Source organism: Aspergillus affinis (genome assembly GCF_023601865.1).
Source record: "Aspergillus affinis strain CMG 70 chromosome Unknown NODE_84_length_165147_cov_86_321009, whole genome shotgun sequence".
In the NCBI taxonomy this organism is placed as follows: Eukaryota; Fungi; Ascomycota; class Eurotiomycetes; order Eurotiales; family Aspergillaceae; genus Aspergillus; species Aspergillus affinis.
In genome coordinates this window covers 47,952-66,033 of record NW_026515865.1, presented here as the reverse complement: position 1 = coordinate 66,033, position 18,082 = coordinate 47,952, and the positions used below count along the sequence as shown (strand labels likewise).

The 18,082-nt window shown below is 51.6% G+C and overlaps 5 protein-coding genes across 5 annotated transcripts; 3 read left to right on the top strand and 2 right to left on the bottom strand.

Moving 5' to 3' along the window:
* Window positions 1–128: 128 nt before the first annotated feature.
* Window positions 129–3,728, bottom strand: KD926_010670 (uncharacterized protein; the record flags this gene model as incomplete). Its single annotated transcript, XM_053103057.1, has 5 exons — window positions 129–395; window positions 479–2,961; window positions 3,017–3,294; window positions 3,371–3,410; window positions 3,467–3,728. The coding sequence occupies 5 exons, from the start codon at window positions 3,726–3,728 to the stop codon at window positions 129–131; spliced, it is 3,330 nt and encodes a 1,109-aa protein (XP_052953522.1).
* A 116-nt stretch (window positions 3,729–3,844) lies between these two features.
* On the top strand, window positions 3,845–4,861 carry KD926_010669 (uncharacterized protein; the record flags this gene model as incomplete). The annotated part of the gene is made up of 2 exons (XM_053103056.1): window positions 3,845–4,327; window positions 4,406–4,861. The coding sequence occupies 2 exons, from the start codon at window positions 3,845–3,847 to the stop codon at window positions 4,859–4,861; spliced, it is 939 nt and encodes a 312-aa protein (XP_052953521.1).
* Window positions 4,862–5,747: 886 nt separating this feature from the next.
* On the top strand, window positions 5,748–8,268 carry KD926_010668 (putative chromatin assembly factor 1 subunit B; the record flags this gene model as incomplete). The annotated part of the gene is made up of 5 exons (XM_053103055.1): window positions 5,748–5,804; window positions 6,047–6,149; window positions 6,203–6,439; window positions 6,516–7,599; window positions 7,662–8,268. 5 exons carry the CDS (start codon window positions 5,748–5,750, stop codon window positions 8,266–8,268), a joined length of 2,088 nt encoding a protein of 695 aa, XP_052953520.1.
* A 1,342-nt stretch (window positions 8,269–9,610) lies between these two features.
* On the bottom strand, window positions 9,611–12,493 carry KD926_010667 (trehalose-6-phosphate synthase; the record flags this gene model as incomplete). Its single annotated transcript, XM_053103053.1, has 3 exons — window positions 9,611–11,011; window positions 11,068–12,394; window positions 12,471–12,493. The coding sequence occupies 3 exons, from the start codon at window positions 12,491–12,493 to the stop codon at window positions 9,611–9,613; spliced, it is 2,751 nt and encodes a 916-aa protein (XP_052953519.1).
* A 1,237-nt stretch (window positions 12,494–13,730) lies between these two features.
* Window positions 13,731–15,598, top strand: KD926_010666 (glycosyltransferase family 20 protein; the record flags this gene model as incomplete). Its single annotated transcript, XM_053103052.1, has 5 exons — window positions 13,731–14,043; window positions 14,273–14,648; window positions 14,716–15,086; window positions 15,144–15,483; window positions 15,556–15,598. 5 exons carry the CDS (start codon window positions 13,731–13,733, stop codon window positions 15,596–15,598), a joined length of 1,443 nt encoding a protein of 480 aa, XP_052953518.1.
* Window positions 15,599–18,082: the final 2,484 nt, after the last annotated feature.

Here is an 18,082-nt window from a genome sequence, read left to right as displayed (position 1 = left end):
AATCAGAACAGATAAAGAGAAAGGAGGAGAAAAGGAAGCTAGCTAATAAACGAGCAAATCCCAAACAGGTCGGTAGAAGAATAAAAAGGAGGGGGGGTGGGAGAAAACGGAGAAAGGAAGAGAGAATCCTAACTCTCCAATCTCCGCGCAGTAGATTCCAACTGCGCATTGAAGGCTCGGATCTGTGATAACAGACCACCCTGAGCTCCAGAGGCCCTGGAGCTCGCGTTTTCCGCAACGTTGCGGAGAAGGAATTCGAGGCCAATGGTTGGGGAGGAAGTAGAAGAGGAAGGATCTTGGGGGATGGTCGAGTCGGCGGGTTGAGGTTGGGGTTTTTTGCTTCGTTCGAGAGCGAGATCGATGTTGTGGAGGGAGTGGTTGATTGTTGAACGAGTCTGTTTTTAAGCGTTTGGTTAGTTTTTGTTTCTGGTTCGATGATGGAGTGGTTGTATGAGAGGGGAGAGGAAAGGAGACTAACAGCTCTGGCATTCTCTTCTTCCGAATGCTTCTGACGCACAGCATCCATACGCAGCGCAACTGCCTCGCGTTCCTTGCGGAGCTGGAACAGTCGAGTGCGCTGATCCAGCATCTCCCGCTTAGATTTCCTCAGTTGCACGCCCAGAACAAAGTTGCTGTCGAGCATCTCACTGAGCTCGTAGAGCCGGCCCTCGAGTTCGGTGCCGTAGGCCTCGACGGCCTTCTTCTTGCGCGCCCATTCCGACCGGCGCGCGGCAATGCCCTCGTTGTCGATGCCGTTGTTCAGCGTCGTGAGCGTCTTTTCGAGCGTTTCGCGACATATTTGGCTGAGGACGTCTGCGACGTTGACGCCACCTCTGTTGGGGAGTTTGGCCTTTAGTCGGGTGGAGAGCTCTTCCGCGGTTTCTTGGTCGTTTTCGTCGTCTTCTTCTTCGTCGGACGAGGTGCCGGCAAGAGGCGCCCCTCCGAGAGATGCGACGTTTGCCAGACGGTGCACAGTAACTGGTACGGTCTCGCCGCGAGGTTGGCGCGGCTTTCGCTTGGGTCGGGAGGTGGTTGCTTCTTCGACATTATCCTGGGTCGCACGTTCTTCAGGCTGGGGTGTTTTGCCGTCCTTCTTTGATTGTGACGGTTTGCCCTGGCCACGTTTGCGAGTCGATGGTTCGGGTTCAGGTTCAACTTCTGGCTGGCGCTCTGTTGCACGCTCCGGTTCAACTTCTGGCTCCGGCTCTGGCTCCGACTCACGCTCTTGGGTCTGTTCCTGCTCTTGTGCTTTTCGTGCTTTCTTGCCCTTGCGACCCGGTCGGGGTATCTCTTCAGACATTTTCGCCGGTTCAGCTGTCTTCTCTCCGCGTCCAGTGCGCTTCGGTTTCTTGTCTGCCGCCGCCTTCGATTTCTGATGTGACTGGCGACTTTCGTCATGATTCGTAGCATTTGTCTCGGGACCACCTTCCACCTGCGTCGGCTGAGCAGCTGGTTCCTCCTCCTCCGCAGCGGGCTCCGGCGTGGGTTTCCTCACGTTTCGGTTACGGGGGCCTCGGGGTTCTCGACGCGGGGGTGATGATTCCTTTGCTGAGTTGTTCCCGGGGGAACCAACCGCCTTCTCTGCCGGTTCCTCGCCTGGTGCCGGGGATTTCTGGGCAGCCCTTTGGGGCCTGCCTCGTTGTCGTTTCGCTGGTTGAGGCTCAGAGGGCACCGTCTCCGCGGGAGTATCTTGAGCTTCTTCCGGTGGTGGATGCTCGACCTCCTTGTCGGCCGTTCCTAATGTGTTAACGCTTTGCGGCGGAGTACGTCCACTCGCACTGGAACCTCGTCTTTTGCGCTTGCCTCTGGTGGCTTTTCGGGGCTCTTCCGTCTGCGAGGCTTGTTTGGTTTGCTGGGCGGTCTCGTTGCCGAGGTCAGGACTGCCGCTCTGGGCAGAACGTGCACCTGCACGGACTCCTCGTGTTTTCCCCTTGCTTGTAGAAACCTCCAGCGGCTGATCTGGCGTTGCATCTTGAGGCGGTTGCTGTGCACTCTCATCGACGGATCTTGGGCTTGCGCTCTTCGAAGAACGTGCTCTTGCGTTGGCACCTTGTTGTTTCCCTTCTCTTGCAGAGACGTCCACGGACTGCTCCGGCGTTGAAACCCGTGGTGATGGTCGAATGCTTTTGTCGATAGATTTAGGGCTTGCACTCTTCGACAAACGCACGCCGCCGTTGGCGCCACGTGTCTTCCGTTGCTCAGCCGGGGCTTCCAGAGACTGCTCCGGCGGTGAAAGTTGTGCGGGCGGTTGAGCGCTATGGTCGGTGATTTCTGGACTTGCGTTCGAGCGACCACCGGCCGAGGCTCCTCGTGTCTTACGCTTGTCACCTGGACTATCAATGGAATCTTCCGACTGGGGAGGTAGCGCCGCTTGCGGGGCATCTTCCTTAGCCACTGGACTTGCGCTCTGCGGTGAATGTTGGTCCGCCCTGGTTCCTCGTTTGCGTTTACTTCTTGTGGAATCGGCAGGCGACGAGTTGTCAATAGGCTGGGATACTGTTTGTTGGGCCGGAGGCGATTTCGGTTCAACATGGTTAGAGTATGGCACCCCGTTCATTTGATTTTCTGGCTCGGTCGTCGGCACATCAGTGGGATCTTCATGAGGCAACTGCTCCGGTGACGGTTCGGGTGCTTGCACCGGTTGTTGTTCAGGTGAGTTCCGGTTCAAGTCTTGGGGCACAGGGGCAGGCTTCGATGCAAGTTCTGGTATAGGCTCGGAACCATTTTCAGATGGCTTGGGCGCGGGTTTGGGTACGTCTTGAGGCGACTCGGTCGGGGCGTTATTGGCGATAGGGGATGTAGCAACTGTCTCAGTCGTTTGAATTTCATATTCCGTTGCATTCGTGGCCGTGGGGACTTCAATTGGTTCGTTAGGGGGTTGGACTGGCGGGGTGGTCTGGGTGCCATTCTGAAGGGGCGAGGAACGACGCGGGGATATCCTTCGATTCGTGGGTGGAGAATCTGTGAAACGAGTAAGCCAACGCCATGCATCGCGACAATTCCACCGTAAACACACCAATCTTCCGTCGTTTGCTACTACGTCCCAGATCCGGCGCCTCATCCGCGAGGACATCGAACCGCGGTGTCCGCTGCGAAGAACTCCGACTGAGAGGCGGAGGGGTGTTCTGTTTCGCCGATTCCAGAGGAGGTTGGGAGCTCTCTGGTTCTGAGGGGGCAGAGGGGCCGGGGGGTCCGTTCGCCAGCTCGGATTGCGACGCGGGTTCGGAGGGTTCCTCGGGCGGCGGAGCCAGACCAAAGGAGAAATCAAAGTCGACTTCCTTGATCTTGCGGGTGCTATTCTCATCGTCTGGACGTCAGTAATCACTCGAGCGCATCAATTGTCGCGCAGACAGAGGGAGGAGGGGCTTACGCTGCTCCGCGCTGCCGCATTTGCCGCCGCTCCTCTCGATCTATTATCATCGGGTTAGTTTTGACGCGACGCGGGACAAGAGGGGAGACGACGCACTGTTATTCATGGTCGAGAAGCGGCGCTCAGCAAGCTCTGCGCGCAAAACCACGCGAGGGGAATGGGAGAAGGGGAAGGGGGAGGGGGACGCGATAAGAAGGGAAAGAGGGAGACAGGTAGTCCGAAGTAAGAGTAGAAGAGGAAGTACTCCGGAGTATGCGATGAGAGAAGAACCCGGAGCGGTTGATGGACTCCGCCCAATGCGGTTTGGCGGCCCCGAAAGGCCCGATTCGGTCGATCGCTTTTTGCGTTCTCTCCGCATCGCCAACTCCCTCCACTTCGCCTTCAGCTGCAGCTTTCGTGTCACACACTCGCTGTTTTCAATTGCAATATCCCCTGTCGGTATCCTTTACTCCCACACGTCCATCGCCACCTACAATGGGTTGGTTCTGGGGCAAGTCCGATCAAGAGGATCCCGTCAAGAAGCTGGACCCGGGTCTCCGAGAATACCTCGAACATGAAGCCCCCAAGAAATACGTCCCTACGACCCCGGAGCCTCCCAAGCCGGTAAATACGCAGACTCAGCCGTCGCAAGCGCCTCCGACCTCCAATGTCGACGAGTCTTCGGAACCTGCGCTGCCCAGCGCCTCGCTCTATCCCGACGGGCGCTATGCCCACCTCTGGAAGACCTACAAGCCCCCGGCCAGCGAAGAATCCCAGAAAGGCGCGGAGCGAGTCATCGAGAAATACAAGCAACGCGGCGATACCGTGCATCGGGCCGCTATGGAGAACTGCGCGTTGGAGCACGAGGACTTGACATACTGCTTCCAGACCGGCACTTGGTCGAAACGGTTGAAGTCGCGCATGTCGATGTGCCACGAGGAGAACCACACCTTCTCTCGCTGCTTTACCACTCAGGCGGTAGGTTCTTGTTCCAGGCTACAGGCTCGGTCGGCTGGTCCTCATAACGTGAGCTAACATGGAGATTGTCCGGTTTAGAAATTCCTCCAGGCACTCGGCTACGCCGCCGCGTTCAACTGGGACCCCGAAAGAGAAGAGCGCATTCAGATGCACGCCGACAAGCTATACCACGAAATGATCACCTACGAGAAGCAGGTCGAGGAAGCCAAGGCAGCGGGTCAGACACCACCCCCCATCGCGTCTCTGTTCAATCCCCAGGCCACGCAGCAGAAATCCGAAGCCACCGCGGATGCGCTGGAAATCCCCGGCGGAGAGGCCATCCCGGCCGGGTTCAAGCCCTCGAAACCCTTGGAAAATTTGTCCCCCCACGAGCGGGAATTGGAAATCCGCTCGCATTATGCACAGATGGAACAACAGAAATTATATGCCGAGGAGGCCTTGCCATTTGTGAAGGCGCAGGATGACGCTCGAAACAAGCGACGGGAGAAAGCTGTGAGCTGGTTCGGCGAGACGGTGGGCAAATGGATCACGTAAAATCAAGATAATTGGATAAAACGGAATATTATGCCCTTGTATTATAATTGTCATCATTGCTTCTTGGTGTTACCCTTCACTGTTCGAAGTGCTTGTGGATGTTTATCTCTGATTTGATAGCGAGTATGCAAATGGACGGCGTTAATAGGAAACATCGATGGGAGGCTGGCTGGATTCAAGAGAATAAAGCTGGAGATTAAGAGTGCTTGTTCACTGTGTTTTTTGGGCATTTTCCTTGATGATGTTGATTTGTGTTGGTTCAAAGTTGGGAGGGAGGAAAGGTGTATACTTCTCCAGTGTCCGGGAATATATCTCTCCTCTTTACATTCACCAGCCAAGTAGAGCTGTAGACATTGGGAACAGCTTCAACAGAGCACGCCCAAATCCCGACCAGAGGGTCAATACAGTCAGACCCCGATTCCACCGTTCAATAAATCTGAATCAGAACCATCCGGTCAATTAATGCTGACGGTCACGTTGTCGCTCATTCGCCCGAACGCGGAGACGCCAAACGACAAGCGAGAAACAACGGCGACGAGGGGGATAAAGAAGAATCCGACGAAGAAATGACAGCCAGACTCGCATCGGCAGGAATCATCCCTCCTTTTCTCCCTCTTTCATCATTCTGCCCAGCCTGACGGACGGTGATCCCCCCCTCATTTAACCGTGTTGGACGGGCCTGTTCCACGGCTCCTGACTACTGGATTCCTCCGCGTTTCTCCATCGCTTCTTCCTTTTGCAACTTCTTGTCTCAACTCTCACTTCCTCCCCCCCTTCCTCTCCTACAAGCTTTATCTCCCGACAATTACTCCATTTCTCATTTTTCAACTCTCGGTGATCGTCCTTTATCTGTCTCCGGGGAGCCCATTGAGCTCCCGTGCTCACCATGAAAGCGACTCCGTTGCTCATCTCGTGGCACAACGACAACGCTCCCATCTATTCGGTACATTTCGATCCCCATGGCAAAGGGCGCCTAGCAACGGCCGGAAAGTAGGTTCGCCTGGTTTTCATTTGCACCTCGTTTCTTCCTTGGAAATGTCACCTGCTAACACGATCTCCTCCGATAGTGATAATAATGTCCGAGTACGAGCTCCATTCCCCTCCCTCTGCCTCGTCGGATCTTTTCTCCTGCCGCTTCTACCCTCCCCCCCTTCGCCGACCTTTTCTGACCTCAGAACGCGATAGTTATGGCGCGTGGAATCTACCGGAGAGGAACGCAAAGTGTCATATTTGAGCACACTAATCAAACACACGCAAGCCGTCAATGCTGTGCGGTTCAGTCCCAAAGGTAGACGGCGACAACCCCCTCTCCCACTGACTGGATCTAACGTTACATTCTAGGCGAGATGCTGGCATCTGCCGGGGATGATGGAAATGTACTACTCTGGGTTCCGTCGGAATTGCAAACCCAAGGTGGCTTGGGAGAGGACCGATCGGATGACAAGGAAACATGGCGAGTCAAACACATGTGTCGGTCGTCCGGCGCAGAGATCTACGATTTGGCCTGGTCTCCAGATGGTGTCTTCCTAATCACGGGGAGCATGGATAACATTGCTCGGATTTACAATGCGCAAACCGGTTGGTAGCCTCAACTTGTAGCTTCGAAAAACCTTCGGAGAGCGTGTGTGCTAATAGTCCGACTCCTCCCTTCTAGGACAAATGGTGCGCCAAATTGCTGAACATTCCCACTACGTCCAAGGTGTTGCATGGGATCCTTTGAACGAATTCGTCGCGACACAGTCATCGGACCGATCCGTGCACATTTACAGCCTGAAAACGAAAGATGGCCAATTTACGTTGACCTCGCACGGGAAATTCTTGAAGATGGACTTGCCGGCCAAACGCATTGCTTCGAGCAGCCCAGCTCCGGACCTCTCCTCGATCCGCTCCCAGCCGGCCACCAGTAACGCGGCCGCGATCACATCTCCGGCGCCGTCTACACCCGGCACCCCAATGGCCTCGAATCTGCCAATGGACCCTCCTCCGGTGTCCCACAGTCGGAGATCCTCGTTTGGCTCCTCCCCGTCCATCCGCCGATCCGCATCCCCTGCACCATCCTTGCCGTTACCTGCAGTCAAGCCGCTTGAAGTACCATCACCGAACATTCTCAGCGGGTTGGGCGTCAAGAATGCCAACATTTACGCGAACGAAACCTTCACCTCGTTCTTCAGGCGATTGACATTCGCTCCCGACGGAAGCTTGCTGTTCACGCCCGCCGGCCAGTATAAGACGTCGCATCTGTCTGTACCAGATTCGGCGAAAACGACGGATGAAATCATCAATACCGTCTACGTCTACACGCGCGCAGGCTTCAATAAACCGCCCATTTCCCATCTCCCAGGTCACAAGAAACCCTCGGTCGCAGTTAAATGCTCTCCGATCTTTTACACCCTGCGACAGGCGCCTCAGCCCGAGCGTCACATCACTTTGGACACGTCCTCCGGGGAAGAGGCGTTCGCCTCCCTCCCTGATCCCATAGTGAGCTCCACGGGCGAACTAAAATCTATGGAGCCGCCGCCACCAGCGCCTGTAGCAAGTGACCCGCCGAGAAGCAACCAACCCCCCAAAGACGATAGCCCCTCTTCTACTCCGACACCGACCCCTGTCTTCAGTCTTCCTTATCGAATAGTTTATGCTGTGGCTACTCAAGATGCCGTCCTGGTTTACGACACCCAACAGCAAACGCCCCTTTGCGTTGTGAGCAATCTGCACTTCGCCACCTTCACCGATCTGACATGGTATGTTGTTTTATTCCATCCCCGTGCGCGAAACCAGTTGCATCCGTTCTAATACCAGCCAGGTCGAGTGATGGATTGACCTTGATTATGAGCTCATCGGACGGCTTCTGTTCATCGCTGTCGTTTGCACCGGGGGAGCTGGGTCAACAGTATAATGCCCCGACGGCAACGGCACAGCATGCTGGGATTTCTAGCGCACAGGCGGCCGCGGGTCACACCAGTGTGCCCCCGACGAAACCGAGTCCAGCTGCGCCAGTCACCGCCGCGCAAGCACCTCCGGCAAGTCCGGCGCGCTCTAACTCCGTGTCATCAGTTACCACGCAGCCCCCTGCGCAGCAAGCCGCGGGATCCGTGGTTAATAACCCAACGCTTACCCTGGGCTCCGTGCCGCTTGTGACGGCGACCAACTCCTCGCAACCTCCCACGCTTCCACTGTCTACACCGCCGCAGACCCCCATGTCTACAGTCTCTCAGAGTGGGACAAGTTCAGTCAGCAACAGCGTCCTAGGCAAACGCGCGGGCGAGTCCGAAAAGGAGGATGAGCAAAATTCGGTTCCACAGGTACAACAACCGAAAAAGAGGCGAGTAGCACCGACTCTTGTTTCAGCAGGGACCGGGAATGGCTCTTCCGCAGGCAACGAGTCGAATAATCCGGACCTTGGTAGCTAAAGTGCTATTTTTTTTCACTTTCTTTCTTACCTTTATTCTTCATCCTTCCCCGTTTGCTATGTTTTCTCATTTCTCTCCTATGCTATTTTAAGCCCTGCTCTCCTGTTCCCTGTAGAACGGATGGGTGACCCCTCGAGGGACAACGGCGTCTTTTCCCTCTTGACCCGACGAGATGATTGATGGTGTTTCCTGCTGTTCCGTAAGATCCCAACTGATTGAAACGTTTTGACCCACCTGGAGTTTTCGATTGTGATTGTGATTGTGACTGTTGAACGAAGACGAGGACCTTGTTAAACTTTTGTCTTTTTTATTTCCTTACTTATATCAGGGATATCAGTAATCCGTCATGTTTGTGTCTTAGGTCCTGTATCTTGTTTCACATCTTTTCTCCCCCTCCTTTCTTGGCGCATTGTACTTTTTACTTTATATATCTCTTGTGAGATTTCGCCTTTTGATTTTTTTTTTCTCTATTCTTATTCCACCTTGGGTAGGTAGAGTATTTATTTTGCGTGTGATGCAGATTATAACCCCTGTCTATTACCATTTCTTTCCAATTCCTTATTTTTTGTTTTTTTTTTTTTTTAACTTTGTTTCATTATATTCAAGGTCTGTCTGTGGCACTCGGTTTATTTGCATGTGAAAGAGTAGGTAGGTAGGTATAAACCATTACCTTTTTTATTATTACTATTGATACTTTATTTGATTTTGACTTTTTTCGCTCCTAATGATTCTTATCTTTCATACTTTGAATAGTTCCCTGGATGGATGCCTGGTTTTCGTTGGTTAGATAGGGAGGCTGAGCGTCATGATGTTCTTTTTTAGTTTAACTGTTTAAAATGAAGAAGCTCTGTTCCATGATTGAATTGGATTTATTTCGCTATCTAGATGGAAAAGGAATAAGGCCCAAGGATCGAGTATAGATAACGACAGTTGGGAGTACAATGGTGAACAGGTAGGCAGTGAGTGGATAATAATGAGACGATGAAGCCATCAATGCAGTCTATGATATCGATATCGATATAAAAGAGACTTGAATATGTCTATTGACCTTGTCTTGCTGAGACATTTACAGATGTTTCGATATCGATGTTTGTTCGCATGCCTTTGGAGGTATGATGCAAGATGAGAAAGATAAAGGGGAGATTGGGTGAGATGACAAAGAATGTATCTGTGTATGGATGCATATATTTATGTATGTGTCTTGATAAGATAAAAGTAAAATGGGATACTAATTCAGAAAGAAAAGAAGTAGTAGAGGTATGGAAGAAGGGAAGGTTCAGAGTGAAGATGTCAACGACGAGAGCGGAGATAGGTAGGTCAGAAAGGCGTAAGCGGGAATTGATCAAAATCCAGCAATGGGATGTCTTGGAATGGATGTTTCACCATCGACGATAGGCCCGTCGCCGTTCATCGATGCATATTCGTTCAAGGCTGGATTGCAGAGAACGCCCATAATGTCAGCCATGGTCATGCTCTTGGGTGGCACGGCCTTGGCCTCGGTGGCGTGCGTGCCGGTGGTAAGGGTTGACACGTTGCGAATTATGTTTGTGGACTGAAGATGATTTGCCCAGCGGAACAGGGCTTCGTCCCCGCGAGTGCCGCCCGCGACGAATAGGAAATCCGGGACCCGCGGGAGTAGATCCAAGACGGACTCAGCCGCTTTCGATTTTGTGCCGTCCAAAGGCTCAACGCCCACAGCGCCCTCGGTGAGCACGACTCGGATAGACTCACTGCCACGGGTGCCGTTGATCTGATCTGCAAGGTCGGACGCTTGTCGAGCAGCGATGTCAGGGTCATGTGCGTTGTTATACCAGAACTTTAGGAGACAATGGCCTTCCTCGATTTGGCTTCCTTCGGTCCTTTCATGGTAGTATTGGATCACCTTGCGGATGCCGCTTCGCCAGTCTTTGGCCTTTTCCAGGTCAACCAGTGCCCTCCATTGAGAAGATCCAATGTCTCGTCTGTAGCACCCATTCTCAGCAATATAGCCAACCCGATTGGAAAAGTCTTTCAGCAAAGATTCCAATTTCTCGGGACTCTTGCTGCTCGTCACATAGACCACGTTCTTGGGGTCCATGACGAGACGCTCGAGCAAAGAGAGCGACTGTTGGGAAAGTGCCGAAGTAGCGGAAGAGCCGTCCTCATCTTCGATAAAGAAGAGTCGCAAGCCAGATCTGTCGTAGGCTTCTTTTAAGGCAGGGACCGAGAGCGATGAAACCTGACTGAGTTCGCGAGATAGTTGTGTACTGCGTGCCTCGGCCAAAGCTGTCTTGAACGAATTGCACCAGGACACTGCGGTATACGGGGCTTTTCGCTCAAGCAAGAACTCCCAATTCTGCTTTTTCTGCTCCGGTGACATCTCCAGCGATTTGTTGATCATGTCTGCAACCTCCTTGTAATTCCAGGGGTTGACCAAGAGATCATGTCCATGGAAGATAGAAGCGCTTCCGGTAAATTCACTCAGAATAAGGGAGCCGTGTTGCTGAGCTGTTATTCTCCCATCCTGGCAGTGGAGAAAATCATGACTTTGAAGATTCATGCCTTCTCTCAGACTGGTCACCATGAATATCTCTGCCACGCTCATGAGGGCCAGGAACTGAGAGTAGCTAATATCTTGCCTCAGGAGCACTAGTGGCTGATGGGTAAGCGTCGAGTAGGTAGAATTGATTCTCATGGCGATCTTGGAAACCTGGGCTTCTAGTTCAGGCATTTCTGAAGCGGAGGCAATTTGGACGAGGACAACCTGGACACATTAGTATACACATAGCCGACAACGTAACTTCGGGTGCAGAAACTTACATTTCCTCTCCATTTGGGGTATTTCTTGAGGAACAGCTCATATGCCATTAACTTGTGCTTGACACCTCCAGGGGCATCAAGTCTGTCCCGCGCGATGATCAAATGCTTGTCTTTATATCTGGAGAAGATGCTCGCAATCCAATCCTTTACCCCGGCAGTTTGGCGCAAGTCATCGAGGGAATTTGTATCTATACCAATGGGCAGCTTTTTCAAATGCACGAAGCGACCAGGCAGTTGAACCCCATTGATAGACACCTCTAAACTTAGAAGCCGACTGCATGCCTGAAGAAAGTGGTAACAATATTCGTCTGTTTGGAAGGCAACAAGATCTGCACCAAGAAGCCCATTCAGGAGCGCATTTCGTGCACTGAGGCAGCGGAAAATCTCGGACGAGGGGAATGCAGCATGCATGAAAAACCCGATTTCTGCGTTGGGCAACATTTCTCGCAGCATAGATGGTAGGAGTAAGAGGTGATAATCTTGGACCCAAATAGTGTCCCCCGGGCGCCAATAGACCGCAATGGTCTTTGCGAATGCCTCATTGACCTTGACGTACTGCTTCCAAGAGTAGTCATCGTACTCGGTATGTCGGGGACTCTCCTGCATTTGATAATGAAAGGCAGGCCATAAGACCGAGTGGCAAAAATGCGAATAATGTCCTTCGAACTCGTGGTCACCGACAAACACCGTAATCGATTCATACTCGTCTTCCAGCGTCTCCGAGATATTTGAGCGCGTTTCATCCTTCAGGGAGTCGGTGGGCATACCCAGTGTGCCCACCCACATCTTGTCCGATAGGATGCCTGCCTTTTCGGCGGCGTTGACTGCATTGCGCAAGCCTCCATTGCCTTGCTCAGCTGCTTTCACGGTCCAGTCAACATCGGAGAGTAATGCACGCAGACTTGCACGATCCTCTTCGGAATCGGGTGTTTCTAATGCCGTTTCGAGATAGTTCGGCTGGTCTTCGTATTCCAGACCAAAGCGGCTTAGGATTGAGCGATCAGGATAGTTGGACACCTTGGGGCGTGGTTGATTGAATTTACGGCTCTGGCCCCAGGAGACCACTGGAGGGTCGCTGGGACCTGGACCATTGGGATCATCGGCCGATGGGATCTCGCTTGCTGATTTCGACACATATGATTTGAAAATCTTTTCGTCTTCGGTGGTCGCTCCAGGAGTCAATGACTGACTGAATGTTTTCGAGTGACGCCTTCGGTACGACTCTGCTAGTCTCCCTATGATATGATCGTCCGCATGAGAATGACTAACGGACGACTTACGGCGCTTTAGCTCGGTGGCCTGAAAGTTGATAGTATAGGGTAGAAATCTGTTCCAAGGAAGTCATCAGTCCTGTTTGATGCAGAGGGGGGGAAAAAAGAAATAGAGAATCCGCAAAGACTTACATGGAAGCAATGAAGATTGTCATTTGGTAGGAATCTCCGAGAGTGGGCCTCTTCGGTGTCCAAAATCTACCTACAAGAGAAAAGAGAAAAGGAGGTCATGCAAGCACGACAGAGACCGTGGAGATTGATAAAAATATTATAAAATAAATATGAAAAGTCGGGTGTCTTATCCGGATCAAAAAAAAAGTTACGTTCCACACGCATGAAAGGCTGTCAGTCATCCAAAGGGCCTGCAGACCAACTTTTTTCAAGTCAATGATCCTAATTGACGCGGCAGTTAGACATCTTCGCAGCTCAATTTAAAGTGAACCATGGATAGATGACGTCTATGATTGGACCATGAAATTATAGGGCATCTGTCAAAGCATATGAAAGGGCGAAAAATGGAACCTTCTGGCCGTTGCATGGGGTAAAGCCAGAAGGAGGGGAACGGTTGAGAGACGATTTTCTGGGGCGAACCATTGTGGCATGACAGACTGGCAGCTGTTCGTATTGGGCACGGAGTGAGATGTGGTGGAATGAGGAGGAAACCCGATCATTGGCCTGCGCCCTGATTCCAACGGCCTGCAGAAAATGTGAGAGATAACTTACCTACTTCTTAACTTGGACACATGGATGTTATCGCGCGAAGCATTAAATCATACCGCTGTAAGAAGTGATAACGACATCGACCAAAGGACTGCAATGACGTGAGGAACCCGGAATGATCCACGGTTGAATCCACCCGCACTAAAGATAGCGCTAGTTGAGAGGAGTCGCTAACCTTGCTCTGACCAAGGGGACAACCCGAGAGAGTCCAAGAAATTCCGGATATGGTCAGTAGTTGGAATCATCGGATGGTAAGACTAAGGGATAATGGGATTTGTCGAGGATGGAGAAATGGAGAAAGGGGGCCTCGAACGATGCGAGGGGGATAAAAGAAGAGGAAGAAGGTTGAGGGGCAAAAAGAAGGCAGAAGGCGCGCAGAGCAAACAAAGCCGGAAACGTGTTGAAAGTGGATACCTGAAAATTCAGGACGAGCTCCATTATCATCACCGCCACGACGGGCTAAGCTATCATCTCTATTATTCCGTGCTGGGCTCTCTGTCAACCTCCATTCCTCCACTCGCTTTCAACTTCCTCTCCCAATTCCTGCCCGAACTGTTCCGGCCCTCATTGTAACTCAATATAAACCCTCAATTACCTATCCTATCCACCCTCATTCTCAATTGACGTATTCCAATCTCGAAGCGGGGCGGTCAGTCTCAGTGGCTCTTCCTGATGCCCTCCACCACCATCTCTCCTCCGCCTACTGCGGGCGATTCTCGTCTGCTTATTGTCTCGAATCGGTTACCTATCACCATTCGCCGATCCGAAAGTGGCAAGTATGAGTTCTCCATGTCCTCGGGGGGCTTGGTCACCGGGCTGAGTGGCCTGTCCAAAACTACCACCTTCCAATGGTATGGATGGCCGGGCCTGGAGGTACCAGAAGATGAGATCCCTTCTCTGAAGGACAGACTAAAGGATGAATTTGGGGCAACCCCGGTGTTCATGGATGACAAATTGGCCGATCGTCACTACAATGGCTTTTCCAGTAAGTCCATACTACACACCCACCCACACGTTCATCCATCCATCCGCCCCCTCCCTTCATCCAGACATACATGCATAAAGGCATACATGCACCCAGGTATCCGTACCTAGGTGTCAACGTACCTGTCGGTTTTTTACCCCTCTACCGGCGGCAAGATCGCCTTACCCTCAGCCACTTGGCAGCTAACCACAGGCCCCTCGAAGTACATACATCTAACATGACCTGTCAGACTCGATTCTATGGCCCCTCCTACACTACCACCCTGGGGAGATAGTGTTCGACGAGGCTGCCTGGGACGCCTACCGTGAGGCCAACAGTCTGTTTGCCGAGACGATTGCCAACGAAGCTCACGAGGGCGATCTTATTTGGGTGCATGATTACCACCTCATGCTTCTGCCGGAGCTGCTCCGCGAGCGACTTCGCCAGCTGGGCAAGAACAACATCCGCATTGGATTCTTTCTGCATACGCCCTTCCCCAGCAGTGAAATCTATCGGATCCTCCCCGTGCGGTCCGAGCTGCTCCACGGTGTGTTGCAATGTGATCTGGTCGGTTTTCACACCTATGACTACGCGCGGCATTTCCTCAGCAGCTGCGCTCATATTTTGTAAGTGCCGCCGATAGCTTCGATTTTTATTCGCGCGCTTGCCTCGTTAACTAACGTGTCTCTTTAGAGGACTGGTGACGACTCCTAGCAGTGTTCAGCTGGAGGGGAGATCTGTCCACGTCAGCGCATTTCCGATTGGAATTGACCCAGAGAAATTCACGGAGGGGCTCAAGAGCCCCAAGGTGCAGAACCGCATTGCGAACATCGAGAGTAAGTTCCAGGGGACTAAGTTGATGGTCAGCGTGGACCGCCTCGACTACATCAAAGGTATCCCTCAGAAGCTGCATGCCTTGGAGGTGTTTCTATCCAACCATCCCGAATGGGTCGGCAGGGTTGTGCTCGTCCAAGTGGCAGTCCCGAGTCGTCAGGATGTTGAAGAGTACCAGAACCTGCGGGCCGTGGTGAACGAACTGGTGGGGAGAATCAACGGCAAATTTGGTAAGCTCCTACCACCACTCTTTAGCACCACTACTCTATACTAATCGCCGTCAACAGGTACCGTGGATTACATGCCCATTCACTTCATGCACAAATCCGTCAGCTTTGATGAGCTGATTGCCTTGTACTCGGCCTCCGATGCCTGTCTCGTGTCCTCTACCAGAGATGGTATGAACCTGGTATCATTCGAGTACATTGCAACTCAGGAGCGACGCAAAGGTGTCTTGGTCCTATCCGAGTTTGCCGGTGCTGCTCAGAGCCTGAATGGAAGTATCATCGTCAACCCGTGGAACACCGAAGAGCTGGCCAGTGCATACCACGAGGCCGTCTCGATGACCGAGGACCGTCGGGCCAACAACTTCGCCAAGCTCAACAAGTACATTTCCAAATACACCAGGTTAGTGCTGACTCCTTCGCCTCAGATTGGGCTCGAGAAAAAGAAAAAGAGGTCATAGCTAACGTTGGACAGTGCTTTCTGGGGCAAATCCTTCGTGGCCGAGCTCTCGCGATGAAATGATAGCGTTAGACTTCTACATTTTCCTTTACAATTGTTCATAGGCGGGGCGAGTCGGTCATAGAATACATCAACGGGAATAGATCCCAACGGCCAAGTTCCTGCAGTAGAGGGGTCTGGACTTGGACGGAATAATTTTGATCGATTGAATATTGAATGCGAGTTGCACGTACACGAATCTGAAATGAGTGCATAGGTTATACATACAAAGGGATCTAGAACCCACACATTATAGAATGAATTCTCACTATCTAATTCTAGGCCCTTTAGATTCAGTAACCCATACCTGACTGCCCGTCACTCAGTTCAATACTGGTAAGCAGGGAGGATGTAAACATATTGCATGGCATAGCATGGTGTGAAAACACTATTTGGCGTGCCTATGGCAGTCAATGGAAGGCCCAGACCCTAAAAGCCCATTCACATTGGCACCTACGCCCAGGAGATGGTCAACGCCCAACTCCCGCCAGATAACTCAACCCCATAGAAAACATGAGGTAGTAAATTCGATGATCCTAGACATGGGACGCTTCCCCCCTCCGCATACTAGAAAACAATAAACACGGAGAACGCAGTACACACGATCAATTATGTAATCCAAACACAGCAGATCAACTACATCGTCTAGGTAGTATTCTAGTTCAATCTAGATACCATTAGCGCATAAAACATTCCAAACCTTCCACCTCCCAGCCCAGCCCAAACTCAATTGAAACCTGTCTTACATATTCCGCACCGCATGCACACACCTACACACGCCGGAATGGATCACCAGCGATCGCTAAGGAGGATGGAATGCGCAGTAGTGCAGGCAGGCAGGAGGGGACCGACCTTAATAACGCGCCATACCAGGTCCAGATCCATCCAGGGGATCGGAGTGATTGACAAGGGGAAATATGTAGGTCTAGACCTTTGGAGGATTGCATAATCATTCATTGCTCGATTGCTGATTAACGCCCTTGTGTTGGCTTGTGAAGTCCTAATAGGTAGACAGGGTAGTATTCGGGGCTCGGCTCGTAACACAACACAGACACCCCTTGATTCGGAGGTATCATTCAGTCATTCATCGGGCTTGTCGGTGTCGGTGTCGGGTTCTTTCTTACTTCTAGTTTATGCATGAAGAGACCGGGTACTACTATCTAGTACCTCGCTTATTGTCTTCTATCTCCTGAATGGAGTGTTTGGATGATGTGTGGCCGTTTACTCAATGGATCTGTGTGGATATATAATGTACGTACGGTATAGAGTCCTTGAGATAAACACTCCACCAAAGTATGAATATCTCAATAGCATAAATTGATTGCAAAGCCCACCTCGCAAGCCATCTTCACGAAATAGAAAGGTGTGCGATTAGTGTTACATCTGTAGGTAAGACAGTAGACAGGGTAGGTTACTGAAGTGTAGTACTCCGGAGTAGTTGCCAGTAGCCACCCCCTAGGTATGTACATAGAACCGTTACCCACAAACAAACTCACATCAGATCCAACCACCCAAGCCTGAAGGTAAGCTTAAATTAAATAGAACTTTACGGAGTACTTTATTTCACGGGGGAAGGGTTGACTCGCCATCAGCACGGCGCACTAAACCCTATGATTGATGGGAATTCAGATAAAATATTGATTCGGTGGCGGATACGGTCGATCCTGCAAGGACAAGAAAGCCAATGTCCTCGTCCTACACATGGAGTAGTTTATTGGCATCCAGATTACGACGTGTTCATCCGAACTGCGAACTCCTACACCCACTCTACCCACTCTTTTTCTACAATCACTACCGACTCTGTAGAATAGATGGCGAATACTTGAACTAAAGTACGGAGTACCCCGTACAACAAACAAACAACCCCCCCCCCCCCAATCCTCGCAGTCAACATCCTACTCCGTACTCCGTTGAACAGGACCGCCGATCGTATCCTCCGACCAACAAACCATCTCCACCCAGATTCCAATTCTAGGATCGGACTGTGGCTGGAAAATCATCGACCGAAACCTGCCAATGGCAATCCGAGGTCGGGCCGGAGCCGCATTTACCGAAGAGGGAATGGTTTTTTCTTTCACTCGCTTTGTTCGGGCGGGACTTGGGCTGTGGTTCGAACTCCGTTCAAGACGTGGACTAGGCCCGAGTTGGGCGTGGGACTGCTCATTATGGAGTATGAAAACGGGGTAACAAATTTGGGCCAGGGGAGGGTCGATGGTAGGGGATAGAATGGGGATGGTCTGGTCGGTGTTAGCCTGTTAGGCAGATACATGATTATTATTGTCAATAGAATTGTAGTATGGAGTAGGAGGATTTTTGAGGGTATTCAATATTTTGATCGATGACTTCAGATATATTCAATGACTGATGATAGCAAAGACCCTGAAAAGACGTACACCTAAAGGAGAGCCAAAAAAAAAAAAAAAAGAATAAGAAAAGTCAAGACCGGGAGAGGTATCCACGCCAAGCCCCCTGGACAAGAGTCAAGAGTCCAAAAGGACAGGGT